The sequence below is a fragment of the Heterodontus francisci genome, chromosome 14 (assembly GCF_036365525.1).
Source record: "Heterodontus francisci isolate sHetFra1 chromosome 14, sHetFra1.hap1, whole genome shotgun sequence".
Lineage (NCBI taxonomy): Eukaryota > Metazoa > Chordata > Chondrichthyes > Heterodontiformes > Heterodontidae > Heterodontus > Heterodontus francisci.
Genome location: NC_090384.1, coordinates 96,986,319 through 97,007,927, shown reverse-complemented (window position 1 = coordinate 97,007,927; position 21,609 = coordinate 96,986,319). Strand labels below are relative to the sequence as shown.

The following is a 21,609-nucleotide window of genomic DNA, read 5'->3' as shown; positions in this document are numbered from 1 at the left end:
GTGTAATTGTATACAAGATAAAAACTGCAGTGCTGTGTAATTAATGGCCAATATTACCTAACCAAAACATAACAAATTGCATTTATATAGCGCCTTTAGAGCCATAAAGTTATACAGCATAGAAACAGGCCCGCCGTGTCCGAGCCGGCCGTCAAGCACCTATCTATCCTGATCCCATTTTCCAGCACTTGGCCTGTAGCCTTGTATGCTATGCCATTTCAAGTGCTCATCTAAATACTAAAATGTTGTGAGGGTTCCTGCTTCTACCACCCCTTGAGGCAGTGTGTTCCAGATTCCAACCACCCTCTGGGTGAAATTTATTTTCCTCAAATCCCCTCTGAACCTCCTGCCCCTTACCTTAAATCTATGTAACCTGGTTATTGACACAGGGAATAAGTTTCTTCCTATCTACCCTATCTATGCCCCTCATAATTTTGTATACCTTGATCAGGTTCCCCCCTCAGCCTTCTCTGCTTAGTTTAGTTTAGAGATACAGCACTGAAACAGGCCCTTCGGCCCACCGAGTCTGTGCTGACCATCAACCACCCATTTATACTAATCCCATATTCCTACCTCATCCCCACCTGTCCCTATATTCCCCTACCTATACTAAGGGCAATTTATAATGGCCAATTAACCTATCAACCTGCAAGTCTTTGGCATATGGGAGGAAACTGGAGTACCCGGAGGAAACCCACGCAGACACAGGGAGAACTTGCAAACTCCACACAGGCAGTACCCAGAATTGAACCCGGGTCGCTGGAGCTGTGAGGCTGCAGTGCTAGCCACTGTGCCTGCTCTAAGAAAACAACCCTAACCTATCCAGTCTCTCTTCTTGGCTGAAATGCTCCACCTAGGCAACATCCTGGTGAATCTCCTCTGCACCCTCTCCAGTGCAATCACATCCTTCCTATAGTGTGGCGACCAGAACTGTACACCATACTCCAACTGTGGCCTAACTAGTGTTTTATATAGCTCCATCATAACCTCCCTGCTCTTATATTCTATGCCTCGGCTAATAAAGGCAAGTATCCCATATGCCTTCCTAACCACCTTACCTACCTGTGCCTTCAGTGATCTATGGACAAGTATACCAAGATCCCTCTGACTCTGTTCTTCCTAGGGTCCTTCCATCCATTGTATGTTCCATTGCCTTGTTAGTCCTCCTGAAATGCATCACCTCACATTTCTCAGGATTAAATTCCAATTGCCACTACTCCGCCCATCTATATTGCCCTGTAATCTAAGGCTTTCCTCCTCGCTCTTGATGACACCACCAATTTTCGTGTCATCTGCAAACTTACTGATCATACTTCCTATATTCTCATCTAAATCATTAATGTACATTACAACAGCAAGGGTCCCAGCACTGATCCCTGCGGTACATCACTGGTCACAGGTTTACAACCACAAAAACAACTCTCGACCATCACTCTATGCCTCCTGCCACTAAGCCAATTTTGGATCCAATTTTCCAAATTTCCCTGGATCCAATCTCCCATGCGGGACCTTATCAAAAGCCTTACTGAAGTCCATGTAGACTACATCAACTTCTTTACCGTCATCTACACATCCAGCCACCTGCTCGAAAAATTCAATCAAGTTTGTTAGGCATGATTTCCCCCTGACAAAGCCATGCGGACTATCCTTGATTAATCCCTGCCTCTCCAAGTGGAGATTAATCCTGTCTCTCAGAATTTTTTCCATGAGTTTCCCTACCACTGATGTTAGACTCACCAGCCTGTAATTACCTGGTTTATTCCTGCTACCCTTCTTGAATAATAGTACCATATTTGCTGTCCTCCAGTCCTCTGGCACCTCCTGTGGCCAGAGAGCATTTGAAAATTTGTGTCAGAGCTCCTGCTATCTTCTCCCTTGCCTCAGATAACAGCCTGAGATGCATCTTATCTGGGCCTGGGGATATATCCACTTTTAAGCCCGCTAAATCTGCTAATCCCTGTTGCAAAACATTCTAAGATAATTCACAGGAGCGTTATAAAACAATAATTTGATACTGAGCCACATAAGGACATATTACAGCAGGTGGCCAAAACTGGGACTTGGATGCGGGACCACAAGGTCTCAGCATCAACAGGCAGTTTGATTAGCCACCCATGCCATTCTTGACTTTCTAAATAGTAGCCACGAATAAGCAGCAGTTAGCTGCATGAAGAGCAAAAGGTGAAGTTAGCCAAACATTGACTTAGACGCATGAATTCGTGGCCTATTGATCCACAAAGTAGGCATCAAACCCTACTGATCTGTTGTTCCGCTTGCTTGATTTAAACACAGCATGCATTGCATAGCCTAGTCAAGGAAAGAACCCTCTGGCAAATGTCAGTAATGGATCTGGGGGAGGTGAGGGGAACGGCAGCCCATTTTTTTTTTTTACATTTCCGTCATTTTGTGCTTCTTCCTATGCTGGAAGTGTACAGTTTCATGAAATATACTCCTAGTGCATGCCAGGAATAGCACAGCAAATCTTTTTTATCATATAGTAACCTTATAGTAGAGGATCCTTTAGGGAGGAGTGATTGTAACATGATAGAATTTCGTATTAAATCCAAGAGTGATATTGTTAAGTCTGAAACGAGAGTCTTAAATTTAAACAAAGCCAATTACTGGGATATGAGAGATAAATTAGCTGAGGTAGATTGGGAAATTCAATGAAAAGATATGGTAGATAAGCAATGACAAACATTTAAAGAAATACTTAATAATTCTCAATGAATATACATTACCTTGAGGAATAAAAACTCCACTTGAAAAGTTGTACAACTAAGAATTGGAAGGTAGCAAAAGTTATCTTGTTCAAAGAAGGGAGTGAGAAAACATAAGAAATAAGAGCAGGAGTAGGCCATAGGGACCCTTGAGCATCTTTGCCATTCAATACAATCATGGCTGATCTGTTCTTGGCCTCAACTCCACATTTTTGCCTGTTCCCCATAACCCTTAACTCCTCTGTAGTTCAAAAATCTGTATATCTCAGCCTCTACAGCTCTCTCGGGTAGAGAATTCTAAACATTCATGCCCCCCTGAGAGAAGAAATTCCTCCTTATCTCTGCATTAAATGGGTGACTCCTTATTCTGAAACTATGGCCCCGAGCTCCAGATTCCTCCGTGAGGTAAAATATCCTCTCCGCATCGACCCTGTCAAGCCCCCTCAGAACCTTATATGTTTCAATAAGATCACCTCTTATTCTTGTAACACCAATGAATGTAGGCTCAACCCTTCCTCATAAGACAATCTCTTCATCCCAGGAATCAACCTAGTGAACCTTCTCTGAACTGCCTGCATTGCAAGTATATATATCTCTCAAATAAGGAGACCAAAACTGTGTGCAGTACTCTAGGTGTCATATCACCAACTGTATGTGCTGTATCAATACTTCTCTACTTTTATACTCCAGCCTCCTTGCAATAAAATACATCATTCCATTTGTCTTCCTACTTACCTGCTGTACCTGTATTCTAATTTGTGTTTCATGTACAAGGTCACACAGATCTCTGTACCACAGCAGTCTGTAATCTCTCTCTGTTTAAATAATATTTTGCTTTTCTATTCCTCCTACCAAAGTGGATAGTGTCCCATTTCCCAACATTATGCCCCATCTGCCAAATTATTGCCTATTTGCTTAACCTATCTATGTTCCTTTGCAGCCTCTTTGTGTCCTCACAACTTGCTTTCCCATTTATCTTTGTGTCATCAGCAAATTTGGTTACAATATACTCAGTCCCTTCATCTAAGTCATTAATATTGATTGTAAATAGATGATGCCTGAGCACTGATCCCTGTGGCACCCCACTAATGACAGTTTGCTAACCTGAAAATGACCTATTTATCCTGATACTCTGTTTTCTGTTAATTAGCCAGTCCTCTATCTATACTAATATATTACCCCCAACACCATGAGCTCTTATCTTTTGCATCAACCTTTATTGTGGCACCTTATCGAATGCCTTTTGGAAATCGAAATATACTACATCTACTAGTTCACCTTTATACACCCTGCTCGTTACTTCCTCAAAGCATGATTTCCCTTTCGTAAAGCTATGTTGACTCTGCTTGATTGTACCATGTTTTCTAAATAAATGGCGCGCAGATTACAAGTGGAGGTATGAGTTTGGTGCATGGGGATTTTAAAAGTCAATATCTTTCTAAACATCTGGTCTGCAGCTAGCATTTAACTGGAATTTACCCTCTAAGTAAAGTGGGTTAAGAAAGGAAAGTACGTTTCTTCCAGCCTTAGGCAGGGATTAACCAGCTCTACTGCAGAGTAACTAAGTAGATAAGCAATCCAATCTGGTTGCTGCAGTTTTGGCTTCAAAAAGTATAATAGAGGTCTGGGTGCACTGCAAATGGTGTACAGATTGCAAGTAGAGTGTGGAGATATGTGTTTGGTCAATGGGGAGTTCGGTGAACGGGGAGGCTGTACTCCCTTTTTTCTTACTATTTTTTAAAGCCTCCAGCATTCAGTTCTTACTGCGGTGCAGTGGAAGGAGCTGGTTTCCAATTTTAGTGCAGTAAATAAATAATCTGAGGCATGGCAGGGCAGCTCCCACCTGTCAAATGCACATCCAGTGCCATGTGGGGACTCCAGGACCCTACCCATGTCCTGGACAACTACATGTGCAGAAAGTGCCACAAAACGCAAAAACACAAGCACCGAATCGTGGAACCTGAGGAGCAGCTGGTGTCACTGAGGTGCAATCGCGAGTGTCAGAGATACATGGATAGCACGTTTCAGGAGGTGGTCACACCGCAGCTTAAGAGAGCTCAGGCAGAGATGGACTAGGTGGCTGCCAGACAGGCAAGAAGGTCCAGACAGGTCATGCAGGAGTCCCTGGAGGGCATCCCACTTTCTAACTGGTATTCAGTACTGAGTACCGATGGGAGAAAGGGTTCCCCTGGAGAGTGCAGCGAGAGTTATTACCAGAGCACCACGGGTGGCTCAACTGTGCAGGGAGGGAAGACAAAAGACAGGAGAGCAATAGTGGTAGGGGATTCTATAGTTAGGGGAACAGACAGGCATTTCTGTGGTCGCAGACCAGATTCCAGGATGGTATGTTGCCTCTCTGGTGCAAGGGTCGTGGATATCACCGAGCAGCTGCAGCACACTCTGGAGGGCGAGGGTGCACAACCAGAGGTTGTGGTCCATATTGGTACCAACGATACAGATAGAAAAGGGATGAGGTCCTGCAGACTGAGTTTAGGGAGTTAGGAAAGAGATTAGCAAGCAGGACCTCAAAGGTAGTAATCTCCGGCTTACTCCAAAGGCTATGTCCTAGTGATTATAGAAATAGGAGAATACACCAGATGAATGAGTGGCTGCAGGAGGGAGGGCTTCAGATTTCTGGGGCATTGGGACCGGTTCTGGGGAAGGTGGGACGTGTACAAGCCGGATGGTCTACACCTGAACAGGACTGGGATGAATATCCTTGCAGGAAGGTTTGCTAGTGCTGTTAGGGATGGTTTGAACTAGTTTGGCAGGGGATGGGAACTTGAGTGCAGTTTCAGATATGACAAATTTGGACCAGGGAACGAGAGGCAGAAAATTAGCAAGTGACCCCGATAGAATAAGCAAAGGTTAACAGATGTACAGCAAAGGAATTTGGCAGTGTTAAAATGTATTTATTTAAATTCAGAGAGTATAGCAAATAAAGCCGATGAGCTGAGGATACAGATAGACACATGGCAGCATGATGTCATTGCTATAACGGAAACTTGGCTTAAAAAGGGGCAAATATGGCAGCTCAACAGCCCTGGATATAGAGTTTTCAGGCAGGATAGAGAAGATTAAAGAATCATTTACAGCTGTGAGGAGGGATGACATGCTAAATGAATCATTAAATGAGGCCATATGGGTTGAGCTCAGAAATAATAAAGGGGCAGCCATACTACAAGGAGTGTACTATAGACCCCAAATAGTGAGAGGGAGATAGAAGAACAAATATGTAGGCTAATCTCGGAGTGCTATAACAATAGGGCAATAACAGTTGGGGATTTCAACTACCCTAACATTAATTGGGATACAGTGTGAAGGGCACAGAGGGCACAAAATTCTTGAACTGCATTCGAGAACTTTTTTAGCCAGCGCGTAACAAACCCGACGAGAGGGGGCGCAATTCCAGATTTAGTCTTAGGAAATGAAGCTGGGCAAGTGCATGAAGTAGCAGTGGGTGACCATTTTGGAGATAGTGACTATAATACAGTTAGATTTTGCATTATTGTGGAAAAAGACAAAGATGGAACAGGAATTGGTTCTAAATTGGGGAAGGCAAATTTTACAAAGCTGAGAGGTGATCTGGCGAAAATGGATTGGATACAACTACATAAAGGAAAATCAGCGGCAAACCAGTGGGAGGCATTCAAAAGTGAGATTCTACGGGCACAGTGTAGACATGTCCCCACAAAGAAAAAGGATGGTACTGCCAATTCTGGAGCCCTTTGGCTATCCAGAAGCATACAGGGCAAGATAAAACAGAAAAACAAAGCTTATGACAATCACAAAAAAAAAAATATTTTAGAAAGCCTAGAGGAGTATAGAAAGTGCAGGAGTGAAGTAAAAAAGGAAATTAGGAAAGCAAAGAGAGGGCATGAAAAAATATTGGCAGGTAAAATCAAGGAAAACCCAAAGATGTTTTATCAGTACATTAAGAGCAAGAGGATAACTAATGAAAGGGTAGGGCCTATCAGAGATGTACAAGGTAACTTGCGCGTGGATGCAGAAGATTTGGGCAGGGTTCTTAATGAGTTTTTTATCTCTGTGTTCACAAAAGAGAGGGATGATGCAGACATTGTAGTTAAAGAGGAGGAGTGTGAAATCTTAGATAAGATAAGCACAATGAGAGAGGAAGTACTAAAGGGTCTAACATCCTTGAAAGTGGATAAATCACCAGGGCCGGATGGATTGTATCCCAGTCTGTTAAAGGAAGCCAGGGAGGAAATATAGCCCATGCTCTGAGGATCATTTTCAAATCCTCACTAGATACAGGCCAAGTACCAGAGCATTGGAGTCTGCGAACGTTGACCATTGTTTAAAAGGGTGCAAGGGATAGGTCAAATAATAATATGTCGGTCAGTCTGACTTCGGTGGGCAAATTAATCAAATCAATTCTGAGCGACAGGATAAACTGTCACTTAGAAAGGCATGGATTAATCAGGGATAGTCAGCATGAATTTGTTAAGGGAAGGTTGTGTCGTACTAACATAGTTGAATTTTTTGAGGAAGTAACGAGGATTGATGAGGGTAGTGCAGTGGATGTTGTCTACGTGGATATTAGTAAGGCATTTGACAAGGTCCCGCATGGCAGACTGGTCAGAAAAGTAAAAGCCCAAGGGATACAGGGGAGTGTGGGAAGTTGGATCCAAAATTGGCTCAGTGACAAGAAACAAAAGGTAGTAGTCGACGGATGTTTTTTGCAAATGGAAAGCTGTTTCCAGTGGCGTTCCACAGGGATAATTGATGGGTCCCTTGCTGTTTGTGGTATATATTAATGATTTGGACTTAAATGTGGGAGGCATGATTGGGAAATTTGAAGGTGACACAAAAATTGGCCGTGTAGTTGATAGTGAAGAGGATAGCAGTAGACTCCAGAATGATGTCAATGATTTGGTTGAGTGGGTGGAAAAGTGGCAAATGGAATTCAATCCAGAGAAGTGTGAGTTAATGCATTTGGGGAGGATAAACAAAGCTAGGGAATACACAATAAATGGGAGCATATTGAGAGGGATAAAGGAAGTGCATGTCCACAGATCCCTGAAGGTGGCAGGACAGGTAAATAAAGTGGTGAAGAAGGCATATGGAATGCTTTCCTTCGTTGGCTGAGGTGTAGAATACCAAAGTAGGGATGTAATGCTGGAACTGTATAAAATGCTGGTTAGGCCACAGCTGGAGTATTGCATACAGTTCTGGTCACCACATTACAGGAAGGACATAATTGCTCTGGAGAGAGTACAGAGGAGATTTACAAGAATGTTGCCAGGGCTTGAAAGTTGCAGCTATGAGGAAAGATTGGATAGGCCATGGTTGTTTTCATTAGAACAGAGGAGGCTGAGGGGTGACTTAATTGAAGTGTATAAAATTATGACGGGCTTAGAGTAAACGGGAAGGACCTGCTTCCCCTGGCGGAGAGGTCAATTATTAGGGGACACAGATTTAAGGTGATTGGTAGAAGGATTAGAGGGGACATGAGGAAAAACATTTTCATCCAGAGGGTGGTGGGTGTCGGGAATTCACTGCCCGGATCGGTGGTGGAGGCAGAAACCCTCAACTCATTTAAAAGGTACCTGACATGCACCTGAAGTGCTGCAACCTGCAAGGCTGCAGCCCAGGTGCTGGAAGATGGGATTAGAATGGGTAGCTAGTTTTTTCAGCCTGCGCAGGCACGATAGGCTGAATGGACTCGTTCTGTACCCTAACTTTTCTATAGTTCTAACCAGTTTGGTTTTTATGACCAACCAGCAGCTTTCATGGTCATTTTATTCTGGTGCTAGCTCACAATATCAAATTACCAGACTTATTAAATTTAGTTTCACAACTTGCTACAGTGGGATTTGAACTGATGAACTGTTGTGCTGTAATTTTTCTATGGTTCTATGGTAATGTCCTGCTATTATTTCCTTAATAATGGATTCCCCCATTTTCCCAATGACTGATACTTGGCTAACTGGCCCATAGTTTCCTGTTTTCTGTCTCCCTTTCTTGAATAGGGGCATTAAGTTTGCAGGTTTCCAATCTACTGGGACTTTTCCAAAATGTAGGGAACTTAAGCATTCATTATCTCTGCAGCCACTTCTTTTAAGATCCAAGGATGCAGGCCATCAGATCTTGACAGTCTATAGTCCCATTAGTTTACTTAGCAATTTTTCTCTAGTGATGATGATTGTTTGCCCTTTTGCCACCTGATTTTCAACTTTTTTATTCTTTCATGGGATGTGGGTGTCGCTGGCAAGGCCAGCATTTGTTGTCTATCCCTAATTGCCCTTGAAACGCATGCTTTTATTGGTCTGTTTTTGGTGTCTTCTACCTTGAAGACAGATATAAAATATTTGTTCAGTTACAGCCATTTCTTTGTTTCATATTAATTCCCCAGTCTCATCCTTTAGGGACTAATGTTTACTTTAGCTACTTCCTTTTTATAAGCATGTATAAGTTTTCAGTGTCTGTTTTATATTTCTTGCTAGTTTACTCTCGTAATCTGTTGTCTCCCTTTTTTTTTTAGTCATATTAGGATTCATTCATGGGATGTGGGCGTCACTGGCCAGGCCAGCATTTATTGCCCATCCCTAACTGCCCTTGAGAAGGTGGTGGTGAGCTGCCTTCTTGAACCGCTGCAGTCCATTTGGGGTAGGTATACCCACAATGCTGTTAGGAAGGGAGTTCCAGGATTTTGACCCAGTGACAGTGAAGGAATGGCGATATAGTTCCAAGTCAGGATGGTGTGTGACTTGGAGGGGAACTTGCAGGTGGTGGTGTTCCCATGTATTTGCTGCCCTTGTCCTTGTAGTTGGTGGAGGTTGCGGGTTTGGAAGGTACTGTCTAAGGAGCCTTGGTGCATTGCTGCAGTGCATCTTGTAGATGGTACACACTGCTGCCACTGTGTGTCGGTGGTGGAGGGAGTGAATGTTTGTAGATGGGGTGCCTATCAAGCAGGCTGCTTTGTCCTGGATGGTGTCGAGCTTCTTGAGTGTTGTTGGAGCTGCATCCATCCAGGCAAGTGGAGAGTATTCCATCACACTCCTGACTTGTGCCTTGTAGATGGTGGACAGGCTTTGGGGAGTCAGGAGGTGAGTTACACGCCTTAGGATTCCTAGCCTCTGACCTGCTCTTGTAGCCACGGTACTTATATGGCTACTCCAGTTCAGTTTCTGGTCAATGGTAGCCCCTAGGATGTTGATAGTGGGGGATTCAGCGATGGTAATGCTGTTGAATGTCAAGGGGAGATGGTTAGATTCTCTCTTGTTGGAGATGGTCATTGCCTGGCACTTGTGTGGTGCAAATGTTACTTGCCACTTATCAGCCCAAGCCTGGTTATTGTCCAGGTCTTGCTGCATTTCTACACGGACTGCCTCAGTATCTGAGGAGTCATGAATGGTGCTGAACATTGTGCAATCATCAGCGAACATCCCCATTTCTGACCTTATGATTGAAGGAAGGTCATTGATGAAGCAGCTGAAGATGGTTGTGCCTAGGATACTACCCTGAGGAACTCCTGCAGTGATGTCCTGGAGCTCAGATGATTGACCTCCAACAACCACACCCATCTTCCTTTGTGCTAGGTATGACTCCAGCCAGCAAAGAGTTTTCCCCCTGATTTCCATTGACTCCAGTTTTGCTAGGGCTCCTTGATGCCATACTCAGTCAAATGCCACCTTGATGTCAAGGGCAGTCACTCTCACCTCACCTCTTGAGTTCAGCTTTTGTCCATGTTTGAACCAAGGCTGTAATGAGGTCAGGAGCTGAGTGGCCCTGGCGGAACCCAAACTGAGCCTCACTGAGCTGGTTATTGCTAAGCAAGTGCCACTTGATGGCACTGTTGATGACACCTTCCATCACTTTACTGACGATAGAGAGTAGGCTGATGGGGCAGTAATTGGCTGGGTTGGACTTGTCCTGCTTTTTGTGTACAGGACATACCTGGGCAATTTTCCACATTGCAGGGTAGATGCCAGTGTTGTAACTCTACTGGAACAGCTTGGCTAGGGGTGCGGTAAGTTCTGGAGCACAGGTCTTCAGTACTATTGCCGGAATATTGTCAGGGCCCATAGCTTTTGCAGTATCCAGTGCCTTCAGTCATTTCTTGATATCACGCGGAGTGAATCGATTTGGCTGAAGTCTGGCATCTGTGATGCTGGGGACTTCAGAAGGACAAGGACGCACAGGTCCCTTTGTACACTTTCTAATCTCTTACCATTTAAGAAATACTCTGCACATCTGTTCCTCCTACCAAGTGGATAACCTCACATTTTTCCACATTATATTCCATCAGCCATGTTCTTGCCCACTCACTAAGTCTGTCCAAATCCCCTTGAAGCCACTTTGCATCTTCCTCCCAACACACATTCCCACCTAGTTTTGTGTCATCCGCGAACTTGGAAATACTCCACTTGATCCCCACATCCAAATTATTGATGTATATTGTGAACAGCTGGGGTCCAAGCACTGTTCCCTGTAGCACCCCACTAGTCACTACCTGCCAACACAAGAATGACCCGTTTATTCCTACTCTCTGCTTTCTGCCTGTTAACCATTCCTTAATCCATGCCAGTATATTACCTCCTATCCCATGTGCTTTAATTTTGCTAACCAACCTTCTGTGGGGGACTTTATCAAAAGCCTTCTGAAAACCCAAGTATACCATGTCCACCTGCTTCCCTTTATCAACTCTATTAGTAACATCCTCAAAAAACTCCCAACAGGTTCATTAAACATGATTTCCCATTCATAAATCCATGTTGACTATACCCAATCAGATCATTATTATGCAAGTGCCCATTTATCACATCCTCTAGAATAGATTCTAGCATTTTCCCAACAACTGATGTAAGGCTAACAGGTCTGTAATTTGGTGGTTTCTTAAATTTTCCCTATCTTCTAACCTATGACTAATCTTCACAATATTATATGCCTTTTCTTTCAATTTGATACCCTTTTTAACTTCCTTAGTTAGCCACGAATGGTTATTCCTTTTGACATAATTCATCTGGAAAATGCAAGATATATTATGAAGAATGTGATAATAGGGCACTTGAAAAATCAGAATATGATTAGCCAGAGTCAACATGGATTTATGAAAGGGAAATAATGTTTGACAAATCTGTTAGACACTTTGAAGGGTGTAATTAGGAGGGTGAAACCACACTCTTCCCTAGTCACGCTCATCTGTCCTGCGTGCAGAACACTGCCACAGCACAGCACCACAGGTTAGGTAAGGGAGAACCAGTGGATGTAGTATATTTGGATTTTCAGAAGGCATTTGATAAGGTTTCAGATAAGAGGTTATTGCACTGGACTAGGGCTCTTCAGCTGGATGGTAATATATTAGCACGGATTGAGGATTGGTGAACAGAATAGGAATAAATGAGTAATTTTTGAGATGGCAGGGTGTAACTGGTGGAGTGCCACAAGGATCAGTGCTTGAGCCTCATTAATTTAAGGTCGACATCAGTAGCTTAGATGAGGGAACAGTGTAATGTATCCAAGTTTGCTGATACAAAGCTAGGCGGGAAAGTAAGCTGTGAGGAGGCCTTAAAGAACTGCAAAGGGATGTAGACAGGTTAAGTAATTGTGCAAGCAGATGGCAGCTGGAGTATGATGTGAGGAAGTGTGAAATTATCCACTTTGATAGGAAGAATGGAAAGCAGAATATTTTTTAAAAGGTAAGAGACTACTAAATGTTGGTATCTAGCGGGATTGGGGTCCATGACTCACAGAACTTTAACATGCAAGCTCACCAAACAATTAGGAAGGCCAATGGGGGTATGTTAGCCTTTACTGCAGGGTGATTGTGGAGTAATGAAGCTGCAACTTTATTGAGCTTTGGTGAGATCACACCTTTAGGGCAGCACAGTGGTTAGCACCGCAGCCTCACAGCTCCAGCGACCCGGGTTCAATTCTGGGTACTGCCTGTGCGGAATTTGCAAGTTCTCCCTGTGACTGCGTGGGTTTCCTCCGGGTGCTCCGGTTTCCTCCTACAGTCAAAGACTTGCAGGTTGATGGGTAAATTGGCCCTAGTATAGGTAGGTGGTAGGGGAAGGTGGGGATGTGGTAGGAATATGGGATTAATGTAGGATAAGTATAAACGGGTGGTTGATGGTCGGCACAGACTCGGTGGGCCGAAGGGCCTGTTTCAGTGCTGTATCTCTAAATAAAAAATAAATAAATAAGGGCTGTGTGGCTGAACTGCTGCACCTGCTCTTAATGGGTTCTGCTTTTGATGGAAATGGGAATCCTTAGCCATTTGCTTGCGTATGCCTCAGCTGTCAAGGAATGCCTTTAAATGAAATTGAAATTTAGGAGGCATCAAGGAAGTGACAACAGCAACTTGTATTTATATAGTGCTTTTAACATGGAAAGGGTGCTACACAGACGTAATCAATAAATGAAAACCAAGGCAAGGAAGAAGATAATTAGAATGGGTCTCCCAAAGCTTGTTTGTAGGGGGTTTTTAAATGAGGAGGGGATTGTGGAGAGATGAAACTTTTTTTTAGGGAGGAAATTCCAGAGCATGTGGCCTAGATGGCCAAAGTGATGGGGAGTTGGGGGTGGCGGGGGTGGTTTGATGGGCTCAAGCGATCACTGGGAGTCAGTGTAGCTGATTGAGAATGAATGTGACTTGGTGTGGAATGGATATGGGCAGCAGAGTTTTGGAGGAGCTGAAGTTTACAAAGTGTAGAGGGTGGGAGGCTGGCCAGGGGAATATTGGAATAGTTGATGTCAGAATAATTCTTCTGACTTTTTAGTTTTCATTGGATTGTCTTATTTTTGAGCTTTAGGCAACTGCATTTCATAATTAACCTGACTTTCATAATTGTCATTTGCTTTTTTACTATGTACACACTTCAGTATTACTTGTTTTCTTGGTATAATAAATATAGGTTGGGTCCAAGTGACACACACAATTATTCCAATGGTTACAGCTCCAAGCTATATTTCAAATAGGAATAATTAATAAAAATATGAAACTACTTGTACTATTTTCCTTTAGCTGTTACACCTGCAGAGCAATAAATATCACAGTATTTGTTTTTCCAGAAGGGAAGGACATGGAGGGTATTTCATGTATTCCACCCCCTTCTGCTTGCAATTTCTACAATACTCAAAATTTACAATGAAGCAACAGGGGTTCCTTGTAGGAGCTAGCATTGCATTAGCTACTCATATTGCCTTGCATTAAAATCTGTTGTTTCGGTTTTCCTTTCTTTGTAAACTGTTCTATTGCTGCAGGTTATGAGCACATCTGGAAGTGGGCAGTCAGGGATGGGCACCCTTGACAGCGACGCTCACAACCCCTGAAAGATTAAAAAAAAAGCATCTTTTTCTCCTCTCAGGCTAACTTTGTCTAAGGGAGCAGATCAGCAGACCCTGAGCTGCTTCCACTGCTATTTCAAACCTACTGCTAAGAGTGACCTGGGGCATGACTCCCTATCCATAAGTTCTTTTATTTTGTCCATCCCGATAGGGAAACTTCAGCAATGAGGCTGAATCTGCAGCCAGATTGGAATTCTCTCCCTAAACTCCTTTTTTGGACCATGGTTTTGGCCATCTTTCTTGACTCATCTAGAGTCATAGAGTTATACAGCACAGAAACAGGCCCTTCGGCCCATCGTGTCTGTGCCAGCCATCAAGCACCTAGCTATTCTAGTCCCATTTTCCAGCACTTGGCCCGTAACCTTGTACGCTATGGCGTTTCAAGTGCTCATCTAAATACTTCTTAAATGTTGAGGGTTCTGATCTATTATTTCCATGGTCAGGAAATCTAAAACACGGGGGCACAATCTCAGGATAAAGGGCCAATCGTTTAGGACTGAGATGAGGAGAAATTACTTGACTCAATGGGTTGTGAATCTTTGGAATTCTCTACCCCAGAGGGTTGTGGATGCTCCATCGTTGAATGCATTTAAGGCTGAATTAGAAAGATTTTTGGTGTCTCAGGGAATCAAGGGACATGACGAGCAGGCGGGAAAGTGGAGTTGAATCCTAAGATCAGCCATGATCATTTTGAATGGCAGAGCAGGCTCAATGGGCCATATGGTCTCCTCCTGCTCCTAATTCTTGTGTTCTTGTGTATCTGTTTATATTCTGCCAAGTGTCTTGAGGTGTTTCTGCATTAAAGGTGCTACATAAATGTTATTGAGATTGAGCTGACTTCTGTCACACAGTAGTGTAGCACACTGAAGAAAAGTACCACAGTAATTTTTCAAAATAGAATAGGCTTTAATTCCTAACTGCTATGGAACTTACATCTATGATTTATTCGCACAAATGTTGCTGGACAGCTTTTTTATAAGTTATGCTGTAATGAATTACTACACAATCTGTTGAGAATAGTTTGCAAACCAGATTTTATAATGTGGGTGAACACATCACTGAAGAGTTCATTGTCCTGCTTAGTGAAGTGGCCACCCTTTTTTAAGTTAATCTTTTGTAGATGTCTAAGCAGGAATCTTGTTCCTGAGGGGAAAATAACATTTTAGCAGGACCCTAATGTGGTGCAAGAGTAATGGTCATCACCACTGTCTTTTACAGGTTCCAGGACAGAAAGCGATATAGAGTACACTTGAAGCACATCAAACATGCCCTTGGATTCAGGCAAACCGTGCAGAGGTAGTGGGGAGGAAGACCCTGAGAGTACGTGTCACAATAGGCAGAATGATTCTGAAACTGAGAATCTACAGAATCGACTGAGGCAGAGTACTGAAATCACCCACAGTGGAAACGCTCTTCCATGTAAGTTTGTATTCATGTATTTTGGTGTGATCAAATCTAGTATCATATTTGTAAGTTAAAAGAGATGGGAAGAAAGTATTCCACCCCTTTCTGTTTGCAAACTGCACAATACGTAAAATTTACAATGAAGCAACAGGGCTCCCTTGTAGGAGCCAGCATTGCACTTGTTACTTGGAACCATGAATTCCATGTGAAGTTTGAAAGTGATGGGCTCCAAAAACAAACAAGAACCTTAAACTTAAACAAAGCCAATTACGTAGGCATGAGGGGAGAACTGGCTACGGTAAATTGGGTAAATAGACTAAAAGGTATGGCGGTGAATGAACAGTGGGAAACCTCTAAAGAAACAATTCAAAATGTTCAACAAAATACATTCCTTTGAAAAACAAAAACTCAGCAAGAAAGACCCATCCGTGGCTCACTCAGGAAGTTAAGGACAGTATTAGATTAAAAGAAGAGACTTACCAGCAAAGGGCCACCAAAAAGTTGATAAAAAGGAAAAAATTGAATGAGATTAAACTAACCAGTAATATAAAAACAGATTGTAAGAACTTTTATAGGTATATTAAAAGGATGAGAGTAGCTAAAGTAAACATTGGTCCCTTAGAAGCAGAGACAGGAGAAATTATCATGCGGAATGAGGAAATGGCAGAGGCATTGAACAAATATTTTGTGCCTGTCTTCACAGTAGAAGACACAAGTTCCATACCAGAAATAGACAGTAACCTAGGAGCTAAAAAGAGTGAGGAAATTAATATTAACAGAGAACAAGTATTGGAGAAACTTAAGGTATGAAAATCTGACAAATCTCCAGGACCTGATGGCCTACATCCTAGGGTTCGAAAAGAGATAGCTGCAGAGATAGTAGATGTGCTAGCTATGATTTTCCAAAATTCCTTAGATTCAGAAATGTTCCCATAAAATTGGAAGTTGGCAAATGTTACACCACTTTTCAAGAAAGGAGTGGGAGAGAAAACAGGGAGCTACAGGCCAGTTAGCCTAACATTAGTCGTTGGGAAAATGCTGGAATTTGTTATTAAGAGAGTCTTAACAATGCACTTCGAAAAGCACAGTATGATTAGAACAAGTCAACATGGTTTTATTAAAGGGAAATCCTGTTTGACAAATTTATTAAGAGTTTTTTGAATATGTAACTAGTAGGGTAGATAAAGGGGAACCAGAAGATATAGTATGCCTGGTTTTCCAAAAAGCATTCAATAAGGTGTCGCACAAAAGGTTAGTAGGCTAGATAAAAGTTCATGGAGTTGGGGTAATATATTAGCAAGGATAGATGTGATTGGTTAACAGACAGGAAGCAATGAATGGGCATAAACGGGGCATTTTCAAGTTGGCAGACACTGAATAATTGAGTGCTGCAAGGATCAATGCTAGGGCCTCAGCTATTTACAATCTATATTAATGACTTGGATGAAGAGACAGAGAGTAATGTATCTAAGTTTGCTAATGATACAAAAGTAGGTGGAAAGGTAAGCTGTGGGGAGGACACAAAGTGACTACAAAGAGATATAGACAGGTTAAGTGAGTGGGCAACAAGATGGCAGATTGAAGGCCTGCTACCCGACCCGAACCCGACAGGGCCGGACGACGTGTTGGGTTCGGGTTGGGTCCAGGTTGGACACACTCTGCAAGGTAAAGTGTTAAAAGTTAAAAATTTACCTGAGCTGCGAGTCCGGGTCATCAAGCAGGGAAACTGAGTCTGCGCAGTGAGCGTGTGAGCGTCTCTATGATGTCATCACGCTCATGCTGCAGCTTCCGGAAGATTGGGAGTCGAAAGGTAAGTAAAGGGAACATTGTGGGGGTCGGCTCGGGCTCGGAGGGGAAAATGGAGGGTCTAGGGCTGGGTCGGACTCGGGTCCCATATGTTTCCATTGTCTTCGGGTCGGGTTGTTTTTTTTTGTGACTTGAGCAGGCCTTTATGGCAGATGGAGTATAATGTAGGGAAGAGTGAAGTTATTCACTTTGGTTGTAAGACTAGAAAAGCAGAATATTTTTTAAAAGATGTGAAACTTGTAAGTGTCAATGTTCAGAAACTTGGGTGTGCTTGTACAAGGAATGCAGAAAGTTAACATGCAGGAACAGCAAGCAGTTAGGAAGGCAAATAGCATGTTGGCGTTTGTTGCAAGGGAGTACAGGAATAAGGAAGTATTTCTACAATTGTATAGTGTTTTGGTGAGACCATATCTGGAGTACTGTGTGCAGTTTTGGTCTCCACGTTTAAGAAAGGATAGAAACATAGAAAAATAGGAGCAGGAGTAGGCCCTTCGAGCCTGCTCTGCCATTCAATACGATCATGGCTGATCATTCCCGCTTTCTCTCCGTATCCCTTGATCCCTTTAGCCCCAAGAACTATATCTAACTCACGTGTGTATGTGTGTGTGTGTGTGTGTATTATATATATGTATAAATAACAGACTGATAATGAAAATAAAAGCCCTTGGGATCCAAGGCAAAGGTGGAAAGTTGGATCCCAAATTGGCTCAGAGGCAGGGGGTAGCATCCTTCCATCTATGAAAGATGATGGACATGCAGCAAACAATCCATTTAGGTAGGGTGTCTTCTCTTGTTACACCTATGCTGATGGCTATGAAGGCTAATCCTCGAGAGGCAGGTTCTGCCACAAGTGTTACACGTGAAGCTACCAAGTAACGATAGTTCTTTTTGGCATTGGCACCTGTTGCCAAGCTGCTGCAGCCACAAGTCGGCATGGTAGTACATGCCAGGCCACAGGATGTGTCGCCATTCTCACTTTCACCAACTAGTGACTCCCAGGTGCAACATATCACACTTGCAAGCATCCTTGATGCACAGCTTTGGGCACCCCCACTGGTTGTCTGGACCCAGCTACCTTACCATACAGAGGGTCCTTGGGTAGTTGACTATCTTCCATCCTGCAGACGTGTCCGACCCACCAAAGCCGCTTCTGTTTGATTAGTGCCAACGTACTTGGGAGCTCTGCCTTTGAGAGGACTGCCGCATTTGTGATTTTGTCCTGCCAGGATATATCAAAAATGTGCCACAGATGGCGAATATGGACATTATTGAGCTTCTTTTCCTGATAGCTGTAAGTTGCCCATGTTTCATAGCCATACAGCAAGGTGCTAAGAACACAGGCCTTATAAACCATCAGCTTGGTCCAAAGAGTCAGCTTGGTGTTAGCCCATGCGCGTTTCGCGAGTCAGCCAAAGGTGGTAGCTGCTTTCCCTATGCGTGTATGAGCTCGGCATCAATGACAGATTGCCTGTCACCGTGGACTCAAGGTAGAATACATACTTGCATTGGAGGTGGTACAGCAAAGGTTCACTAGATTGCTCACTGGCGTGAAAGGCTAAGTAAATTGGGCCTGTATTCTCTGGAGTTTAAAAGAATGAGAGTTGATCTCATTGAAACATACAAGATTTTAAAGGCACTTATGCCCTCAACCCTTCCCCTCCTTCCCAGAACTGCAACAGGATTCTCCTTGTCCTCACTTACAACCCCACCAGCCTCCACATCCAAAGGATCATCCTCTGCCATTTCCGTCACCTGCAGCGTGATGCCACCACCAAACACATCTTTCCTTCCCCTCCCCTGTCAGCATTCTGAAAGGATTGTCCCCTTCCCACGGCACCTTCCCATGTAATCGCAGGAGGTGTAATACCTGCCCTTTTACCTCCTCTCTCCTCACCATCCAAGGCCCCAAACATTCCTTCCAGGTGAAGCAGCGATTTACATGTACTTCCTTCAATTTCGTATACTGTATATACTCCTCACAATACGGCCGCCTCTATATTGGAGAGACCAAACGCAGATTGGGTGACCAATTTGTGGAATACCTCTGCTCAGTCAGAGCTTCCGGTTGCTTGCTATTTCAGCACCCTGCTGCTCTCGTGCCAACATTTCTGTCTTTGGCCTGCTCCAGTGTTGCAGTGGACATCAACACAAGGCGAGGAGCAGCACATGATTTTTCAATTAGGCACTCTACAGCCTTGCGGACTGAACATTGAGTTCAATAACTTCAGAGCATGACTGGTCTTTTTAAAAAATATTTTTATATTTATTTTATTTTTTAACCATGTGCCTGTTTGTCATGTAGACCAAGCTGCTCATTATTCCGCTATTAACACTCTCTCTGGTCTAATGCTTTGTCTTTCACCACAAGCATTAACACACTCTTTGCCTTTGTCCCAGGACAGCTTTGTTATTTAATCTCTCCTGCCCTCTGCCCTATCACACACCTTCCTTTTGTTCTCTTCCCCATCACCCCCCGCCCCCACCTCCTTCACTTGCTTAAAACCTAATTCTTTTCTAACCTTTACCAGTTCTGGTGAAAGGTCACAGACCTGAAACGGTAACTCTGCTTCTCTCTCCACAGATGCTGCCTGACCTGCTGAGTATTTGCAGCACTTCCTGTTTTTATTTAAGATTCTAAAGGGGCTGGATAGGGTAGACACTGGTAGATTGGTTGGGGAACAGTCTCAGGATAAGGGCCGATCATTAAGGTGAGGAGAAATTACTTCACTCAAAGGGTTGTGAATCTTTGGAATTCTCTACCCCAGAGGGTTGTGGATGCTCCATCGTTGAATACATTTAAGGCTGAAATAGACAGATTTTTGGTCTCTCATGGAATCAAGGGATATGACGAGCTGGCAGGAAAGTAGAGTTGAATCCTAAAATCAGCCATGATCATTTTGAATGGTGGAGCAGGCTCGATGGGCCACATGGTCTACTGCTGCTCCTAATTCTTGTGTTCTTGTGTTCATCTTTCCTTGCATGGAAATCTGTTGTTTCAATTTTCCTATCCTCTGTGAACTGTTCTGCTGCTGCAGATTATGAGCACTTCTGGAAGTGGCTGTATGCATTAACCTGGAAATGGGTTCTTCAGATCAATCCATAGGTGCCCAGGGGAAAAAAATTGACACTTATGTCAGCATTTGATAAGGCTGATCATTGATGACATCACGTTTCTGGTTCTGAGCCGCCAAAAGAGCAATACCAGTTTAATCAACTTGTATTGGTCTGTGGGAACAATATGACTGAAAAGTTTTGCTAGTCTCTGGTAGCCATTGGTTAGTCATAGAGAGATACAGCACTGAAACAGGCCCTTCTGCCCACCAAGTTTGCGCCAACCATCAACCACCCATTTATACTAATCCTACATTAATCCCATTTTCCCTCTCACATCCCCACCTTCCCTCAATTCTCCTACCACCTACCTACACTAGGGGCAATTTTTACAATGGCCAATTTTACCTATCAATCCGCAAGTCTTTGGCATGTGGGATGAAACCAGAGCACCTGGAGGAAACCCACACGGTCACAGGGAGAACTTGCAAACTCCGCACAGGCAATTCCCAGAACTGAACCCGGGTCGCTGGAGCTGTGAGGCTGTGTTGCTAACCACTGCGCCACTGTGGTTGTTGGTAACATAATGAGGAATGGCATTGGAATAGCAAAGAGCAGTTTTATGTGATTTTTCTTGGGTTATATAAAACATTCCCTCAAGATTATAAACAAAAGAACATTGTTCCATAAATATGTGCCAGCCGTGGATCGCCTTTGAGTCAGAAGGTTCTGGGTTCAAGTCCCACTCCAGGACCTGAACACACAAATCTAGGCTGACACTGTGGTGCAGTACTGAGGGTGTGCTGCACTGTCGGAAGTGCCGTCTTTCTGTTGAGATGTTAAACCGAGGCCCCGTCTTCCCTCTTGGGTGGACTTAAAAGATCCCATAGCACTATTTCAAAGAAGAGCAGGGGAGTTCCCCCCCTGGGTGACCTGGCCAATATTTATCCCTCAATCAACATCACAACAAAAACAAATTATCTGGTCATTATCACATTGTGGGAGCTTGCTGTGCACAAATTGGCTGCCATGTTTTCTACATTACAACAGTGACTACACTTTAAAAGTACTTCATTGGCTATAAAGCGCTTTAAGACGTCCGCTGGTTGTGAAAGATGCTATATAAATGCAAGTCTTTTTGTTGTAAAGCCTCAGATCATAATAATGGAATATAAGAAAGGTTTGAACGTAACCATTTTATAAGTAGAATGCATATAATTTAAAAATTATATTTTTTATAAAAATGCTCCATGAGCAATGCAGTGGGAAATCAACTAGTTGGATGAAAATTAATAATGTACTTGGAAAAGCACAG

General features: G+C 43.3%; 1 protein-coding gene across 4 annotated transcripts in view; it reads left to right on the top strand.

Annotated features, from left to right (window-relative positions):
* Window positions 1-21,609, top strand: part of tcp11l1 (t-complex 11, testis-specific-like 1) — a 56,074-nt gene that overhangs the window by 303 nt on the left and 34,162 nt on the right. For 3 of the 4 annotated variants that reach the window (XM_068046576.1, XM_068046577.1, XM_068046579.1), the window contains exon 2: window positions 15,252-15,452. In XM_068046576.1, the coding sequence (XP_067902677.1) occupies window positions 15,299-15,452 (154 nt within the window). In that variant the 5' untranslated portion in view covers window positions 15,252-15,298. Of the gene's footprint in view, window positions 1-9,225; window positions 9,351-15,251; window positions 15,453-21,609 lie in introns of all 4 variants that reach the window. The other variant, XM_068046578.1, reaches the window with a different exon arrangement.